General features: G+C 34.7%; 1 protein-coding gene across 2 annotated transcripts in view; it reads left to right on the forward strand.

Moving 5' to 3' along the window:
- Positions 1 to 19,081, forward strand: part of KLHDC10 (kelch domain containing 10) — a 54,412-nt gene that overhangs the window by 22,702 nt on the left and 12,629 nt on the right. Inside the window, exon 2 of one of the 2 annotated variants that reach the window (XM_008588143.1) lies at positions 6,038 to 6,124. The exons of the other annotated variant lie outside the window; for it this stretch is intronic. Coding sequence (XP_008586365.1) covers positions 6,038 to 6,124 — 87 coding nt within the window. The remainder of the gene's footprint in view (positions 1 to 6,037; positions 6,125 to 19,081) is intronic. 2 annotated transcript variants of the gene reach the window in all.

Consider the following 19,081-nt stretch of genomic DNA (forward strand, 5'->3'; position numbering starts at 1 on the left):
TTTTTTTTTTTTTTTTTTTCTTTTCTTTTGGTGCCTGGCTGGTATGGTGATCCAAACCTGTGACCTTGTTGTTACCAGCACCACACTCCCCAAAGTGAGCTAACTGGCCAGCCAGTATTTGTTAGATTTATTCATAGATATTATGTGATACTTTTTACTATTTGATGACTTTTGATGCTGTTATAAATGGCATTTAAAATTTTCATTTTATAATTGTTGGTAGTTTAGAGAAATACAAGTTTTTTTGGTAAAGTAACCTTACATCCAACAACCTTGCTAAAGTCACTTCTTAGTTCTAATTATTTGTAGATTCTTTTGGATTTTCTACTTATGCAATCATGTCATTTGTAAATAAAAGACAGTTTTACATACTCCTTTTCAGCCTTTTATTTTGTTTTTCTTGCCTTATTACCCTAGCTTGAACTTCCAGTAGAGTTTTGGAGAGAAATGAAAGTATTGAAGATCCTTATCTGGCTTTTGATCTCCAGTGAAAGTGTTCAGTATGCTCCTGTAGGGATAGTGTTGGCTATAGGTTTACTGAAGATATCTTTCACCAGGTTGAAGAAGTTTATTCCCTAGTTTACTTGGTATTGAATCTTACAAATGCTTTTTTTTTTTCATTTATTGAGATGATCATATAGTTTTTCTCCTTGTTTGGTTAGTGTGGTGAATTATACAGATAGATTTTTGAATGTTAAATTAGCCTTACATTCTTGGAATGAATTTTACTTGGTCATGACATATTATACTTTTTATATAACTTTGATTAGATTTACTAATGTTTTGTTTAGGATTTTTGTGCTTATGTTTATAAGGGATGTTGACCTATAATTATTTTTAATGTTTTTATCAGGTTTGATATCAGAGTTATGGTAGTCTCATGAATTTCTTTATTCTTTGAAAGTGTTTGTGTAGGTTAGATATTATTTCTTTCTTACATATTTGGAGGAATTTACCAGTGAAGCTATCTAGTATTCTTAAATATTTTACACAATACTTAAATTTATATTTTTCTATTGATGCTTATGTTAATCACTTTCTATATACTTCTGGATTAGATAAAGATATTTTTCTACTTTCCCTTTATCCAACCCCACTTTCTACCCCTACAGTTATTCCTGTTGATAGCATCTGAGATTGTAGTTTGGAATGTTAGTAAGATTTTGTGTTTCGATGCTTATTTAGACTTAAAGGTTTTACTGGTTTCTCTGCTTACTCTTCTCTTGTGCCTTGTTCGTTATTCTTGGATTAAATTTTTTTTTATTCCAGATATATATCTTTGAGTAATTCTTTCATCAGAAATCTGAGGGAAGCAAACTTTTTGTATTCTTCACATCCAAAATTGTCTTTATTTCATTCTTATACTTGAACAAGAGTTTCAGTAGGTACAGAATTTTAGGTTTAAAAGCATGTTCAGTTATCCCAGGCTCATTTATTTGTTGAAAAGACTGTTCATTCCCTACTGAATAGTCTTGTCACCCTTGTCAAAAATCAATTGACGATAGATGTTTGGGTTTACTTTTGGAATCTTGATTCTATTCCATTGATCTATATGTCCATCCTTATGCCAGCACCACACTGTTTTGAATACTGTATCTTTGCAGTAAGATTTGAAGTCAGGAAGTGTGAGTCTTCCAACTTAGTTCTTTTTCAAGATTGTTTTGGTATTCTGGGTTCCTTGCATTTCCATATGAAGTTTAGGATTAGCTTGTACTTTTCTGAAAAAAAGAAAAAAAGAAGTCAGAATTTTGATAGAGATTGCTCAATTCTCTTTTGTATCTTAACTTTTTTTATACTTTCTACTTTCTCATGTTTGGGTTTTGGTTTTGCTCATTCATCTCTACTTGAGAGTCCTTGTTAGCCTTCCTGTGAATGTTACATCTATTTATTGCAGCCATTCTCTACTGATTGTGGGTAGGGATGAAATGTGCAATGAGGTAAAGTGTATCAGTTGTCAGTCTTCTTTAGTGTGACTGTCACCTCTTCTGCCTGGGTGTTAATATCCACACAGGGCTCTGTCCTGTTTCTCTGATCTAAGTGTTCATACTCATTGTTTCTAACTGGAAAGTGACACTTTTGTTGTTTGTTGCCATTGTTCCCATCTAGGAGCAAATAGCTCTATTCTATAATGATTGACTCAAAGTGGTAAATGGGTAGGAGGGGCTGACCTGATGTGTAACTCCTTTGTACGCCAACCAGTCATGCTGTAAACTTTGTAAATCATTTCAGTCCTTCCTGCTTTCTTCTGCCTCTGGGCTTAGCTTACCCTGAGAACTGCTCCCACCACTTGTGCTAGCCCTCTACTCCGAGTCTACAGAACTGTAGTTTCCTACTTTAGACTGATTCTATCAGCCTTTCATCTTTCAGTGATTCCTCAGAGTTTTAGTCCATTAAAGGCATTTCTTGCTTTCTTTTGATTATAGATTTTTTTTAAAAAAAAATGGCTTTTGTGTTATCTGGGAGACTTTGGGGGAAGGTGAACTTGCTCACAGTATGCTCGGCCTATCATCTTAGTTCTGTCAATGATTATGTTATATTTATAGTGAAGTAAATTTAGTAAAAAGGAGAAAATATTTAAATAGCTAGCAAAAATTGATGAAATCATTGAAGAAATTATGGTTTTTGTTTTGAAGAGTAGAAGCAATCACTAAAGAAGATTGGCAGTTTGAATATATAAAAATTAAAACTTCAGTGAACAAAAATTCAGACCAGGAATATGTTTATATGAAATTGGAAAGACATGTATTTAAAATAAAATACATTTCTGATGGTGTTACACTGATATGTTGCTGGTTTCTCTTTTTTCCTGCTCTTTGGGTGAAGGAATTAAACGTGAGTTCTGAAGTCAGTGCCTACTCTGCCTGAATAACCTTCATACAGTCAACATTAGCTTGTGCCTATGACAGAGTTACATTGGTTGCTGAAAGAGAAACATGACAAAGATGTTTGATAGAATCCCTGAGAAAACATAAAAAAGGATTTTTGATTACAACTTTGGTTCAGTAATTTTCAATGTTATTGTCTCAGTGTTATTCTAAAGTAGTTTTATATTTTCCATTGTAAAATAATATATTGGGCTGGCTGGTTAGCTTGGTAGAGAGCGTGGTGCTAACAATACCAAGGTTAAGGGTTCAGATCCCCTCACTGGCCAGCTGCCAAAAAATAAAGAAAAAGAAAATAGTACATTGTAGACCTTCTGAATAACATAGAAGGGGTAATAACCCCAACCCCAATCATAACCACTGTTAACAATTTGGTCTATTTCTTTCTAGTATTTTTTAATCATAGCTTATTTATTTATTTGTTTGTTTATTTAAATTAAAGTAATATGGTATTTTTTTTTTCCACTCCAAGAGTAATGCCTACTCAGTGAGAGAGCTTGGAAACTAAAGACCAGCACAAAGGGGAAAAAACAAAAATCTCTTATGATAACCACCCAAAGATAACCACAATTAAAATCTGATGTATATCCTTTCTGTATTTTTCATGAATATGTACAAACACTTTTTTCTTTACTAAAATTGTATCATTCTCTAATACTATTTTGTACCTTGCATTTTTCATTTGCAATATATTGTGAATGTTTTTGTCATGTTAATAGTCTTGTATATACTTTTTAGTGGTGTGAACATATTTAAGTATGTTTATTAGCATACTTACTTAACCATCTCCCTATCATTGGACATTGAAAATGTTTCTAATTTTGCCATTATAAATAATACCGCAGTTAATATCTTTGTCCATACATCTTTCCATGCATCTATGATTGTTTCTTTAGGAATAGATTCCTAGAAGTGGAATAGCTGGGTCAAAGGGTATGTACGTTTTAATGCTTCTGATACATAAAAATGTCAAATTTTAAGCTAATCACTTGTTATATTCTGTCTTGTATTGCTATCTGATTGTTTTATGTGTCTGTCTGGGTCTCCCTAATTAGAATATAAACTTCTTGAGGGCAAGGGAAGTTTCTTACACATCTTATGTATCCTTTGGCAGTGGGTTTACAGTGTTGGACTCAGGAGTCATCAACACATATCGTATTTGTTTAAAGCAGTGGTTCTCCAGACTTTTGGATGTCATAAACCTGTAAATTTTAAAAATATGTATTTTTTAGGGTAGACATAGGCTTGCAAATTTTCTATTTTTCTAAGAAAGGATATTAAAAAACAAAACTGACTACCATTTCCTATCATTTCATAAAGAAGATTTAACAACAAAAATCTTCTAATCTTTGAAAAATGTGCAGACCTTTATTTTATTTTTTATTTTTTAAATTTTTTAATTTTTATTTTTTTTCCTTTTTGTCTTTTTTCGTGTCCGGCAACGGATTGCAACCCTCAGTGTTGCGCCTGTACCGGGTCGGGACCGGCAACGGGATCGCAACCCTCCGTGTCGCACCCGCACCTCGCTCAGCCAGTGAGCGGGAACCGGTCTGTATGTGGGATCCGAACCCTCGGCGGGAGCGCCACCGCACTCACAAGCGGCGCACTGTAGCAGTGCGCCACCGGGCCGGCCCAATGTGCAGACCTTTAAATGGAAAATTTTAGCTTTTTGGAAAACTTACTCCATTGTCCATATTTTTCTCATTTTGTGTCAGACTGATAAATCTTTAACTTGGCCTAGCAGTATACTGTAGACCAACATTTTAGAACCACTGATTTAAAGGACTTAGAGGATAAAAAGAAAAACCCTTTTGCAAGATAAATAATTCTTCCCTTTGCCCACGAGTCTGTCCTCTCTACAATATTAAGTATACATGTATAGGTAATGCTAATTTCATTACACAGAATTTGTGTATTTCTATGGACAAGTTCTGTAGTAAGCAAACTAGATCTTGCTGATGGACATCTGAATATACAGACTATTCTCTTTCTAGGGAATTTGAGACAGGGTAAGTCTGGTGTAGTAGAAGGAAGGCAGGTTTTAGAGTCAAAAGCCGGGGCCTGAATCCTGGATCTGGCATTAAGTAACTTAATTTTTCTTTAGCTTTTTTATATATATTTGTAAAATTACGATATCTTCTTCAAAGGGTTTTTATAGCCCCTGTTACAGCAATTACTTCACTGAAATGTAATTATTTGTTTACACATCTGCCTTCCTCACAAGACCATGAACTCTTAAGGGTAGGAGTCATATCGTTCTTTTGCAACCCTAGGTCTTAGCCTGGGGCTCCAGGAATAGCAGATGCTTAATAAAATGTTGGATCAATACATGATTGTTGTGAGAATCATATGAGGTAATATATGTGGAAGCTCTTTGTAAACTTTAAACATTATACAAATGTTAATTTTTTTAATTGTAAGAGCTATCTTTGAGAACTATCAAAACTTTGGGAAGAGACAATAGTACCCCATTTAACAGTTCCATAAATGTGTTACATTTTTATTCTATTTCATAGGAAAACAAGTTTAAATTGGGGTTAATGTAGAGCTAATTTGCTTCCAGGGAAGGCAGATAAATTTGCCCCCTCCTCCTCATGGAAGTGCCAAGATAGTAAATGTTTGTTTTATTTGATTGCTATTATAAATTTTAATTATAGTAAAATGAGCTTATTTCATATTTAAAGAATGGTGCGCATTGCTTTATCCTCTTAATCATATAATTAATGAAAGAATACCAAACCTTGAAGAGAACAGAAGCCTATCTTATGCCCAATTAGTTTCAGTGCTCCTTTTTTGATATTCACTGACTTAAAAATGTCATCATTTCTAATTTGTTTGTAACATTCCTGGTGAATTTTTGCCACAAGATGGCATTGGTGATTATTGAGTGCACATAGTATTGAACTAGTCCAAAAAAAGGTGCACACAATTGTTTGTATTCTTTTGGGGATAAGAGTTGAAAACCTTCATCACTGCTTATGTATTGCTTTAATTTTGACCTCCAAAACAGAGTTAAATGCTACTTTACATCACTTTCTTTCTGTATTCAAGTATTGTTTTGTTTCCTGTTTTTCTGTCTTTATAACTACAGTAACTATGTATTATTTGCCATGTGTTGTATGTGTCTGACTTATTGCTGATAATTGTGGTAACAGGTAAGAAGAAAATACGATGGGACCCAGTTAGGAGGCGCTTCATTCAGTCCTGTCCCATCATAAGGATCCCTAACAGGTTTTTGAGAGGTGGGTGATAACTAGCAAGAGATCTGTGCTTCATATGGGTTAAAGGGAATTTTGAATGAATTTTCTAAACTCAAAATTCTGGTTTTTAAAAATTGTCTAAACAGCTGAAATTGGAGTGAGAAAGTCTAGAACTTAATTTTAAACTTATGTTTCATATCGGCCACTGTTGGAATTGTAATTATAAGTTTTGGGGAGTTAGAATCACTTAATGTATATTAGATAGTAGAAATAAATTATCTCAGTGCTATCAGTGGTGTTTCATTGTAACTATATTAGAAATAACTTTGAATAATTTCTAAAATATGGGTATGGGAAATAATTTTCTAAATATGATTCTAAGAAAGAAATTAAAGATTAATTCATGTGATGACATAAAATAAAAAACCTCTTTTGTCAAATACCATAAATAAAAAATAAATAGGGGAAAATATTTGTAACAAATGGTTAATATGAATATATAAAGAGCTCTTATAAATAGATAGGTTAAAGGCAAATACCCTGTAGAACAATATGTAAAAGGATATGAATAATCAATTTTTTAAATGTCAATAAATATGAACAGATACTTATTTTCACTGTTGTTATAAACATAACAAAACAATAAGATATTTTCACCTGTTAGGTAGGCAAAAACTAAAAATAAGAATACCCAGTTTTGGCAAGGGTATGGGAGAATGAAGCTCATATATTGAAGGAAGTGTAAATTTTATACAGCCTTTCTGGATCCAGCTTGGTGATATGTATCAAAAACCTTCAAGATGTTCATACCCTTTGACCTAGCAATTCTTACTTTTAGAAATGTTGCATTCTTTCTACTTCTTTTTTTTCCCACTAAGACATACTCTGTACTAAAAAAAGAAAATCTCAGAAGAGAGTTGAAAACTCTGGTTCACACTATTTTTCTAGATATAACAGATTGTCAGACAAGCATGCTTAATGTTGTAATTTAGGCTTTATTAAATTATTTATAAGCCAGTATATCTAATTTTAACTGAAGAGATTAAAAAACAAAACAAAAAAGTAGGAAAAAATCCTGCAGCTGCGATAGATGTTTCTATATCTAGCGCCCAACCTATTTTTAGCTGCCAAGCTCCAGAGCATGAAAAGAATAAAATCAAGCCTAAATGGGTCAAGATAAGATACTTAGGGTCGTATGTTACCTTTTAGTATAAATAATTTTATTGATAAAAATTAAGAGGTAATTTTAGTATTATGTGACAGAAGAACCATGTGCACATGTGACCAAGCAGGCGCGTCTAATTCTTTAACATTTTTTTCTTTTTAAAAATTTATAAATTAGAATGCTAATTTATTGATTTACCGTGAGAAATCTTTGGGCTGAAAAAGCATAAATTAAGCTTTACTATTTAGTTATATTATTAATATTATTTTATTGTAATTAATTATGCTTATATTTAGTAAGCATAATTAAGAAATTATTTAATTAGGATATAGAATTCAATATAACAATTATATAAAAATATACACACACAAAAAACAAAGGAAATAATGAAATAACTGGTTATATCTGGGTGGTGGGATTTTATTTTCTTTTGTATATTCTCTGTTTTTCAATTTTTTAATCTTGGAAAAAAAGATTGCGCAGGTAAGTCTCGAACCACTGGTTATTTTTAAGCCCTAAATTGCCTCATACAATGGCTGAGAAAAATGTTCTCTGATAGTGCTGAGAAGTGGGAGTAAATGCAACATTAGCAATATCAAGATCACCAGTGACCTTCTCTAAATCATTGGCCTCATCACAGTTCTCACCTTCTTTGACCTGTTGGTAGTGTTTGATGCTGTTGACCACATGCACCTTCTTATATTTTTCTCTTCTTTTAGGTTGCATTATTGTACAATCCTAGTTGTTTTCTTCCTACTTCTTTGATTGTTTATTCTGTTTCCTTCGCTAGCTTCTTTCTTCCTACCCACTAAAGGTGGATTTTGCTCCAATGTTCTGTCCTTCTCTCCATTATCTCCTTTGGTTGTCTCATCAGCTTTCACAGGCTTCACTATCTTCATTTGTTCGTTCGTTCATTCTTTCATTCTTTCAGTATTTCTTGATTGCTTCCTATGTACCAGGCACTGTGCTAGCTTGATGATCTAGGTAATAGAGAATCAGGTAAACAATTACAGAATAATTTGAGCATAATTCTTTGTGATAAGTATCCTGATGAAGTAGTATGGCATGGGAGCCCAGGGAGGTACCTGACTAAGCTTGGGAGGAGGAGAGTGGTAGAGGAGTGGCTGTCAGGGTAACTTTTCAGAAGAGATATGCTCAAAGCTGAATGGTGTTAGCATGGGAGGGTTGGGACCTCTCAAACCATGGAGACCAGGCAGCTTGAGTAAAGCCATTTAGGAAAATGTTACGGACTAGGTAGTTTATAAAGAAAAGAAATTTATATTTCTCACACTTCTGGAGGCTGGGAAGTCCAGTATCAAGGTACCAACATCTGGTGAGGGCCTTCTTACTGCATCATCCCATGGTGGAAGGTGGAAGGGCAAGAGAGCATAAGAGAGAGCAAGAGAGAGAGAGAGAGAAAGAGAGGAGAGAGCTGGGTTCAGCTGTTTATCAGAAACTCACTCCCACAATAACTAACCCACTCACACAATAACAGCATTAATCCATTTATGAGGGCTCATGAGGACCCAAATGCCTGTTAAAGGTTGCACTTCTCGACACTGTTGCAACGGGGATTAAGTTTCCAACATGTGAACTTTGGGGGATACATTCAAACCGTAGCAAGGGCAGACAGAAGAAGCTGGAGAGGGCCAAGGTTAAGTGGGGTACCACCCCAGGGGAGTTTTCAGGATCAGATTTGGTTTTTTAGCTAGTGAAGAGATTTAATTGAAAGAAAAGTTATGAAATTTATTACAGTTATCAAGGTAAGAAATGGAGACTGAAATTAAGGTAGTTGGAGTAAGAATGAAGAATAGGGAATTGATTTGAAATATAAGGAAGTGGAATTAGATGAGACTTGGTTGACTAATTGAAGAGGTCAAGGGAGGAGTCAAATATGACTTCCAGCTTTCTGTGTAGACCATAGTGCTCTTCACCAGTTGTTATACAGGTGGATCGGAAGGACAGGTTTTAGGAAAAGATGATGAATTCAGCTGAATCTCTCCAAACCAATAATAGCATATCATTTACACTTAGTCTAAAAGTTATTTCCAGGAAAAAAATCTCTTTGGTAGGCCTGTTTCCTCTTTCACCCTTTAACACTCAGTGTTATTTCCAGGGCCTTGGCAGGCATGTCCCTTCTTTGTTCTGATGGCATCCTGTGAGTACCTACCTGTATCATAGTATTTATTGCACTGAATTATAGTAGTTTGTTTACTTGTCCATGCCTCCCATTAGACTGTAAGCTCTGTAAGGGCAGGGCCAGTGGGCCAGTGCCTTTCATTTCTTTATCTCTAGTTTGTAGCACAGTGCATGTAGTAGGTTTATCACGTATTTGAGTTGAATTGAATTATTAAAGAGGCTGCTGTTAGGGAATAGGTTGGGACAAAATTTTTAGTATATTTTCAGCTTTTCTCTGGTGGTGGTGAAGGTGAACTAAAGAATTGTTGAGAACATGAGAGAGCTATCATTTAATGTTTCATTAGTTTTGTTGTTGTTTTTTAACTTATCTATATTTTTGAAATAGCCACTTTCAAGCCTCTCATTTTAGGAATCCTTTACATTACCTCTGTTGATTCTGATTGAAGACAGTTTCATGGGCATATTTTCTGTCAGTAGATTTCCTTCACTAGATCCTGCATCTTCTCTAAAAAATATTTCTATCAATGGAAAGTGTGGTGCACAGGTTTCTATTATAAAATTATGAACTGAATGCACCCATTTACCTTCCCCTCTTTCTCACATATCATTGAAAATGACAAAGCAAACATAAGACAAAGAAATCATAATTATATTGAAAAACAGAAAAGGGAGGCTTTGAAGCCAGATTACCTGTGTCTGAATCCAGGCTTTGCCATTTACCAACTGTGTGACCTTGGGCAAGTTCCTCATTCTTCTTTTTACCTGTTTTCTCATCTATGAAATTAGAATGATGATAATAGTACCTGTCTCCTAGAGTTATTGTGAAGCTCATGAGAAACAATATGTGCAAAGCACTTAGAGTTTTTTACATTCAGCAAATGTTGAATTAATGTTAGCTGCTGTTATTATTGTTATTGTAATACCAGAAATTTTGAAGAATTTCAGGGTGATAGAAAGCTGTTGATTGGGAAACCAGCACAGAATAAAATGCAGCCTCAAATACATACTCCTTAAGTCAGAGAAGTTCTTAGCAGGCATGTTCCTGAAACTCTAAGTTTAGAGTCAGCAAGTATAGGAAGGAGAGAGCAGGTTTGGGGGGAGGGTGAGACATCAGGGCAAATAATTAAAGAACTGCCTTCAAAACAGTTACTTCCCCTACTCCACTTCATGCTCTTATCTAACGAGCTTTAGCAATGGCATTAGTTTCCAGGATAAAGCTATGAGAACAGCTTTTCAAGCAAAGTAGAGGGTTTGCTTTGGGGAGAGTTGGGCAGACATTGTGAGCATTAACTGGGATTGGAGAAAGAGTGGGCAAAGCAGGGCCTTAGGTAATGGACCTCCACAGTAGACTGGGTGCAGAACCTCAGGTAATGGACCTCCACAGTAGATTGGGTGAGGAAGGTGGAATGAGGGGAGGAAAAAAAAGGGAGCTCCGTCAAGGACTGGCGTACATTAAAGGACCATACGATCAAAATACAGCCTGCCTTATTTTGGCAATAATAAGGTAACACTGCTTTCTTTTTTTCCACTTCTAAAGGGAAACCTGTCTATCAGTGTACCACTTAAAACTTGCAGAGACCCACAGTCAGACTTCCCATTTGGAGGTTTTGGAGACAGGTTAATACAACTATTGAGGAAATGCACATTTCTAACCAATGTAGTCCTTTATTTATTAATATGAATAGATGATCAAGGCTCACCGGACAGTTGAGGAAAACTAGACTTGAAAGAGGGTGACTAAGATGAACAGATAAAACAGCTTCCGGTGTGGGAACGGGTATAATGAGGATGCAGAATAGAACTTTAGGAAGTTGTGATCACAGAAGGTATCCTCACAGAGCCAAGAGTGAATTTGATCCATAAATAGAAAACCAGCTGCCATGGATAAAAAGTAATGATTAACGAATTACAGTAGTTAGTTCTATACTGAAGAATTGATTGCCGAAATAAAAATTCAGTTAGAGGATTAAATAATAGGCTTAAGAGCAGTTATTTCTCATGGAAATAAAGTAGAGGACATATGCAGACCATAAAGTAAGAAGAACAACAGATAGGAAAGTACATGAGGAAAATTCATACTTTGAGGATAGATTTAAGTGATCCAGTGTCCATATTATGGGAGTTACAGAAGAAAAGGTCAGACAGTGGAAGGGACAGAGTAAACAAGTAAAGAATATTTCCCTATATGAAGAAAGACTCTGAGTTTTTAAGTATAAATGGCACATCAAAGACCAAGCAAGAAAAATGCAAAAACCAACAAAAAGCACCTTCTTATACGTTACTGAACTACTACTTATGATCCCAGGGGGTAGAAAACAAGTTACATGGAAGGACACAAGACTGAGAATCAGACTGGCATGGATTTCTCACCTGCAACATGGTTTGCTAGAAGCTAAGTATCTCAGTGTTCCTAGGAAAAATTATCTTGAAGACAGAATTCTGTACCTGGTCTAACCAGAGTATAAATGGGGGGTCAAAATAAATAACTCTGAAAGTTTACAACATATATCTATTTTGAGAAAATTACTTGAGGAGGAGGTATTTCTAGTAAAATGAAAAATCCAAAAAAAAAAAAGGAAGATTTGGATATAAGAAGCAGTAGTGTGCAAAAAAAACTCTAAGTAAAACTTAGAATTGAGGGCTGGCCCGTGGCTCACTCAGGAGAATGCGGTGCTGATAACACCAAAACTTAGAATTGAGGGCTGGCCCGTGGCTCACTCAGGAGAATGCGGTGCTGATAACACCAAGGCCACGTGTTTGGATCCTATATAGGGATGGCCGGTTGGCTCACTGGCTGAGCCTGGTGCTAACAACACCAAGTCAAGGGTTAAGATCCCCTTACCTGTCATCTTAAAAAAAATAAATAAATAAAAAATAAAACTTAGAGTAGTATTTAAATAAAGGGATCATGAAGCCTAATATGATTGTTAAGAGATTCTAAAACTGTAGAGAAAAAATGTAAGGGTGTGTGTGTGTGTATAAAACATTAACTGAAATTAAACAAATTGGGAGTAGTGCAAAAGGTTATAATTCTTTAAAATTTAGGTGTAATATCTACTTATTAAAATAAAAATTTCAATAATATAGAAATGCATAGGGTGAAAAGTGAAGGTCCTTATTGCAAGCATATATAACAAATTTGTACAAATCAGTAAAAAAAAAAAAGACATCTCAATAGAAGAAATGTATATGAAGCTTGAGCAGGCATTTCCCAAATTCATATGACCAATAAACATGAAAACTTGCTCAACTTCATTGCTAATAAGAGAAATGCATTTTTTAAAAAGATAGGTTTACAAACCCATAAGAATTGCTAAATTAAAAAGACTGATAATGACAATTCCAAGTATTGACAAGAATGTGGAACAACAGGAATTCTCACATGTTGCTGGTAGGTTTGTAAATTGGTACAGCCATTTTGAAAAACATTTTGACTTTATGTCATAAAGGTAAGGATTCCTATACGTTCCCATACTCAGAAATTTCATTTCTAGATTTATAGCCAACAGAAATGTATGTAGGCCCTTATGTACCTGAAAACATGTTCAAAAAATGCTTATGGCAACATTAAGAGCCACAGATTTAAAACAACCCCAATGTCTGTTCATACAACTTAGACTTGATAAATAAAGTGTGGTATATATTAATACAAAGAAATAGTATTTGGCAGTAGAAATGAGCAGACCACCCCTCAACCCCCAACAACATGGATGAATCTCAGAAACATAATTGTGAATGAAAGAGCCCAGAAAGAATACGTACTTTACCATTCTATTCCAGTACACTTCAAAACTAGCAAAAATAAACAATAGCGTTTAGAGATACATACCTAGGTATACTAAAAAGCTATAAAAAGATAGTAGGTTTTAGGTTACCTCTAGAAGTGGAGAGGGTAACTTGGAGGGTGTGTGATCAAGAAGGGCAGGCAAGGGCTTCTGGGCGTTGGCAATATTCTGTTTCTTGACCTGGGTGATGGTTACATGTTCCCTTTTTAATTGTTAAACTCTAAATTTATATTTATGTACATTCCTATGCATGTGTCAAATTTCACAGTAAAAGGAGTGAAATTTAAAAAGCACAGGCCCTGCTTCGTAGCTTCCCTAAACTCATTCCTCTTTCCAGAGGTAACCACCATTAATAGGCAAGTTTCTTTCCAGACTCATTATTCTTAATATTGTTAGAAAAATAAAAATTTTTGTTTTTTAGAAAGTAATAGAGATAATAGGATGTAGATCTTCCCAAGAAAAAAGGAAAGAAAAAAAAATGCTTGATTATTTCAGTAAAATTAGAAAAGTGGACAAATGAGACAAGAGATAATGGTAAATAAAAATGTATAAGATGGCAGGGATAAATCTAAAAATGAAAAGAAATCAAAATCAAATGGGGTTTATCTGTGGAAAACACACTAAAGTAGTTTACTACTTTAATAGATTAAAGGAAAATGTGTGATTTTCCTGATACCAAAAAAAGCATTTAATAAAATTTGATACTGTGTTCATTTTGTTAAAATGCATTAAGCTGTATCCTTACGATATATATTCATTTTTCTGTGTATTACATTTCAACACAAATTTTATTTTATTTTATTTTATTTATTTATTTATTTTTTTGTCTTTTTTTGTCTTTTTCCGTGTCCGGCAACGGATCGCAACCCTCAGTGTTGCCCCCGTACCGGACCGGGGACCGGCGACGGGATTGCAACCCTCGGCGCTGCTCCCGCGCCTCGCTCAGCCAGTGAGCGGGAACCGGTCTGTATGTGGGATCCGAACCCTCGGGCGGGAGTGCCGCCGCGCTTCCCAAGCGGCGCACTATCCAGTGCGCCACCAGGCCGGCCCCAAATTTTATTTTTAAAAAACCATACCCATTCCTGGTAAGGAAAAAAAATTCTTAGGTATCCAGGGATAGAAGAAAATTAATTTTATTGATAGAATATCTACAAGAAACTAATAACAAACATCATACATAATGGTGAAACCTTACCAGTGTTCTCATTAAAGTAAAAAAGAAGACAAAGATGCCCACTATCATCTCTACTATTCATTCTAGTTCTGGAGTTTTCAGCCAACACAATAGAAGATCTGGGGAGGTGGGGGGGGTACATATATTAGAAAGAAAGAGCTGAAAGTTGTCATTAATAGCAGATGATCTGATAGTCCACCTATAAAATTCAAGGTAATTAATACTACAGTTCAGAAAGTTGGCTGGATAAAATTTAAACTTGCAAAGATAAATCACTTTTCCACTTATTAACAACAACCAATTAGAAAATAAAGAGAGATCTTTTCACAGTTGTATGGAAATTTATAACATACTTAGAAATAAAAACCAGAAAAACCCAGTGAAACTATACTGCTAGATATCAAAAAAGATAAGAATAAATGGCTAAAGATTATGTTCCTTCATGGGTTTTCCCAAGTAAAACCCACAACAGACTTTTTTATAATTCAGTTTTTATTTTGACATAATTTCAGATTTACAGAAAAATTGCAGTGGTAAAAAATTCTGTATCCGTCATTCAGATTCCCTGAATGTTAACATTTTATCTCATTTGCTTTATCCTGCTCTCTCTCTTCTGCGGGTTCCCCCCATAAGTAATTCATATATACATAGACATGTGCATATATATGGTTTTGCTGTTTTAACCATTTGCAAGCAAGTTGCAGATATGATGCCCTTTCACATCTAAATACTTCAGTGTCTGTTCCTGAAAAGCAAAGACATTCTTTTACATAACTGAAGAACTTGTAACAAAAATAAATAAATAAATAAAATTAACACTTAACACAATAAGGGATAAAATTAACACTAGTATCTAAGTTATAGACCTTATTTCAGATTTTGCCAGTTATCCTAATAATGTCTTTTATAGCAAAAGAAAATCCTAGATCATGTGTTACTTTCTTTTGTCATGTATCTTTAGTCTCCTTTAGTCTAAAACAGTTTCTCAACCTGTCTTTGTCTTTTTTGACATTGATATTCTAGAACAGTACAGACTAGTTGTATTGTAGAATGTCCCTTAGTTGGGTTTATCCCATGTTTCTTCATGATTACATTCAGCTTATTCATTTTGGGCAGGACTACCACTAAGAAATATTGTGTTCAAATAATTGTACACATCTGATTGGTTTGCCCCATTATTAGTGATGTTAACTTTGATCACCTAGATAAGATGCTGTCTGTCCAAGTAACTTTTTATAGATTTAACAAACTGATTCTAAAATTCACTGCAAGAGTAAATAGAGAAAAATAGCTAAGAAGTTTTTGAAAAAGAAGGACACAAAGGAGTATTTTGTATGGAGTCCCTGTGGTACGAGATGCTTACATAACCAACAAATAATATTGTGGGACAGGGTGAATGGATTGCTTTGGCCTGAGCAGCTTGAGCCCTGGGAATAGTAAGAAGTTCTGTTTGCTTGTTGGGGTGGGGGTCAGAGATTTCCTTGGCTTTCCTGTCCAAGCTTCCAGGTGTACAGCAGAAAACCTGTCTTTTCAGGTAGAGGTAATATTGGGCTTTATATTTTGAAAGCAGCGACCAGTTAAACTGACTTGTCCTTTAGGTTATTTGAAATTTATAACTAGTTAATACTTTAACATAAAAATTTTATTATTATTTTTTAAATGGCATCACCCCAAATGTTCAATAGCACATCTGGAGGTGGCTACATCTTATAAGTAATAGACTTACTAAGCAATAAATGTTATTGTGTTACTTTATTTGCAAACCTTTACACTTAAGATTCTGTGATGTTGCTTTATATTTATATATAATTTATAGATTTTGTGTCCAAGGTGCTTAGATGTGAATATTGGGATTTTCTTAATTCTAGAACATGTGTAGTATATAATTGTGGTGGCATTTCAAATAAGTGTAGAAGGGAGCACTTTCCTTAAGTGGTTTGGGGACAGTAGCCTATCCATTGTTTGGGGGGAAAAATTAGAACCCTGCCTCATACAATACACCAAAGTCAGTTCTGGATGTATTCAAATTCTGAATATAAAAATCAAAACTATGAAAATATTAGAAATAAAAGAGAGTATTTTAATACTTTTATGATGATGTAGCCTTATAACACTAAAATCATGGGTTTGGATCCCCATACTGGCCAGCTGCCAAAAACAAAAAAACTTACAATGATGCAGAAATAAAGGACATACAAAGCAAAGGAGCCATAAAAGAGAAGTTTGAGAGATTCAGTTATACAAAAACCTCTGAATGTGAAAAGATACCATAAACAAAATTAAAAGACAAGAAGAAAGGAATGAAATAAAGACTTTCTACGAATCTGTGAGAAGACAACCTAATAGAGAAAGTGGACGAAGAATATGAGACAATTCCCAAAGGAAGAAAAACAAATGGGCCAGTGAACATGTGACCTAGTAATATCAGGGAAATGCAACTTAACCTGACCCCAATTTGTACCCATGAGATTGGTACAAATGAAGAGGTTAAAGTGGGCCTGGAGAAATAGGCACTTCCACACTGCTGGGAGTATGAATTGTCCAGTCTTTCTGAAGAACAATATGGCCCTATAACAACTTTGTATCTGTAACAATTTTAAATGCATATGCCTTTGACCCAGAAATTCTACTTGAAGAAATACTCATATATTTACATATGAATATATGTAGCGGAAGCTTTGTTATAATATTGTTTGTAATAGTGAAAACATTGGAAACAATCTAATCATCTGTCACATTATCTTCTTTCTGCCTTTGGGCTAGAACTTAAACCCATTTCCCTGGTTACTATAAGCTCCTGCTTACTCCCTGGGGTAGAACAAGTGCTTGTGACATGGAAGATGGGTCAGACATCACAGGTACACAGTCCCTTAGCTGCAGGTTCCCTTCTGGATAGTCACAGTTTACCTCTGCATACAGCTTTAGTTTTACTTTTTTACTTCTGCATTTTCTAATGGGAGTTCCTGATCAGGTGACCCATTTCTATGGGTGATTTAATGAGCAGCAAGTAATTTTTAGAAAAATAGGATTTGCACATAGAGAATATGGGAGAGGATTCAGAGAGCTACTTTAGACCCTAAAACTCAATTTCATTTTTGTCAAGGTTGAGGAACATATGCTATACTCCACATACTGAAAATTAATGCTTAGACTCCATGGCATTAGCTTTGACAAATTCCCATGATTTATTCAAAATGAAATGGCTTTCTAATATGTTAGTTGCTCTTGGGCTGCAAATATGAGAAAGAAATCTGTAGTAACTTACTAGAGAGAAAGAGGAGTTGCCTCTGTAGTCCCAGCCATAAGACTGCTTGATAGAATGTTTACTATTTATCAAACGTTAATCAGATGCTGTTTATCCAACAGTTTAATTTCCATAGATCATGAAATTATTAAAAGAAGCCAGCAGTTGGGCTGGCGGCTGGCACTGTCTGATAGAAATATTATGAGCCACAAAATTTAAAATTTCCTAGTAGCCACATTAAAAAAATAAAATAGGTGACATTAATTTTAAAATTCTTATTTAACCCTGTATATTAAAAAATCATTTTAACATATAGTCAATATAAAAATATTAATTTTACATTCTTTTGGGGGTACTAAGTCTCTGAAATCCAGTGGGTATTTTACATTTAAAGCATATCGGTTTGGACTAGCCACATTTCAAGTGCTCTATAGCCATATGTGGCTAGTGGCTGCTGCATTGGACAGTGCAGGGCTAGACTGTAAGCTCTAGGGGACAGAAATAGTAATTGTCTTATAATTATATTCTAAGCACCTAGCACAGTGCATGGTACATAGCTGGTGTCCAATAATATTTTTGGTTTAATGAATGAATGGATAAATATAAAACCATCGTTTCACTAATTCTTCAACATGCAATTCATGTGAGTGAGTTATGTTTGTCACAGAAATAGGTGGCAGTAAACTTAAAACAGAACACCTTCCCTACTGTACAGCCATTTAGTAAAAATCCTAGAATAAACTGTTTTTTTTTCATATTTGCCCAAAAACAGTTTTAAAAATTATCTGTTGGCACCAGGTAATACAGCAAATGACATTATAGAGATCCTTAGAGTTTCTGACTGTTGACTGTAGCAACTCTGTTTCTTTTTTTCTTTATATTTGTCTTGCTAATTCTTAGAAAGAAGCATTTGCATCTTGAGAAGACCATTGAATAATCCAACACCTGTCCCCTAAATCATATATCTCTTAACTGTAATCATACCAAAACCACTGGGAGTTGGACACTGTTGTGATTATCTCTGTCACTGTTTACTTTGACCTGAAGTTAAAGTCAACAAAACTTAGTACCTCTTACACATCTCCAACTGTTTTAGGTGTTGCAGGTAATACAGGATAATTATTATAGATAATCTTTGCCCTTGAGGAGCTTATAATCTATTTGGAGAAGAAAAAAGAACTGATGAAACGAATAGAGAAAAATTAAATGATGAATTAGTTGATTCTCACCTTTCTTCAGTGTTTTCTGTGTGGCCTAGGCTTGGTTATAGAAAGGTGAATACAAATACATTCCTCTTTCCTCAAATAGCTCACCGCCTCCTGGAAAGAAACATGTATAAACCAGTTATATTTTAACATAATAAATGTAATAAATCTGTGAGGTACAGTAATAATATTCCTATGTACAGATGCGAGAGCTGAGAGATTCAGTGAGGGTCAGTGACTTGCTCAAGGTTAGGAAGAACCTGAATTCAAACCTAGATACTTATGCG

This window comes from Galeopterus variegatus, unplaced genomic scaffold (genome assembly GCF_000696425.1).
Source record: "Galeopterus variegatus unplaced genomic scaffold, G_variegatus-3.0.2 Scaffold4685, whole genome shotgun sequence".
Lineage (NCBI taxonomy): Eukaryota > Metazoa > Chordata > Mammalia > Dermoptera > Cynocephalidae > Galeopterus > Galeopterus variegatus.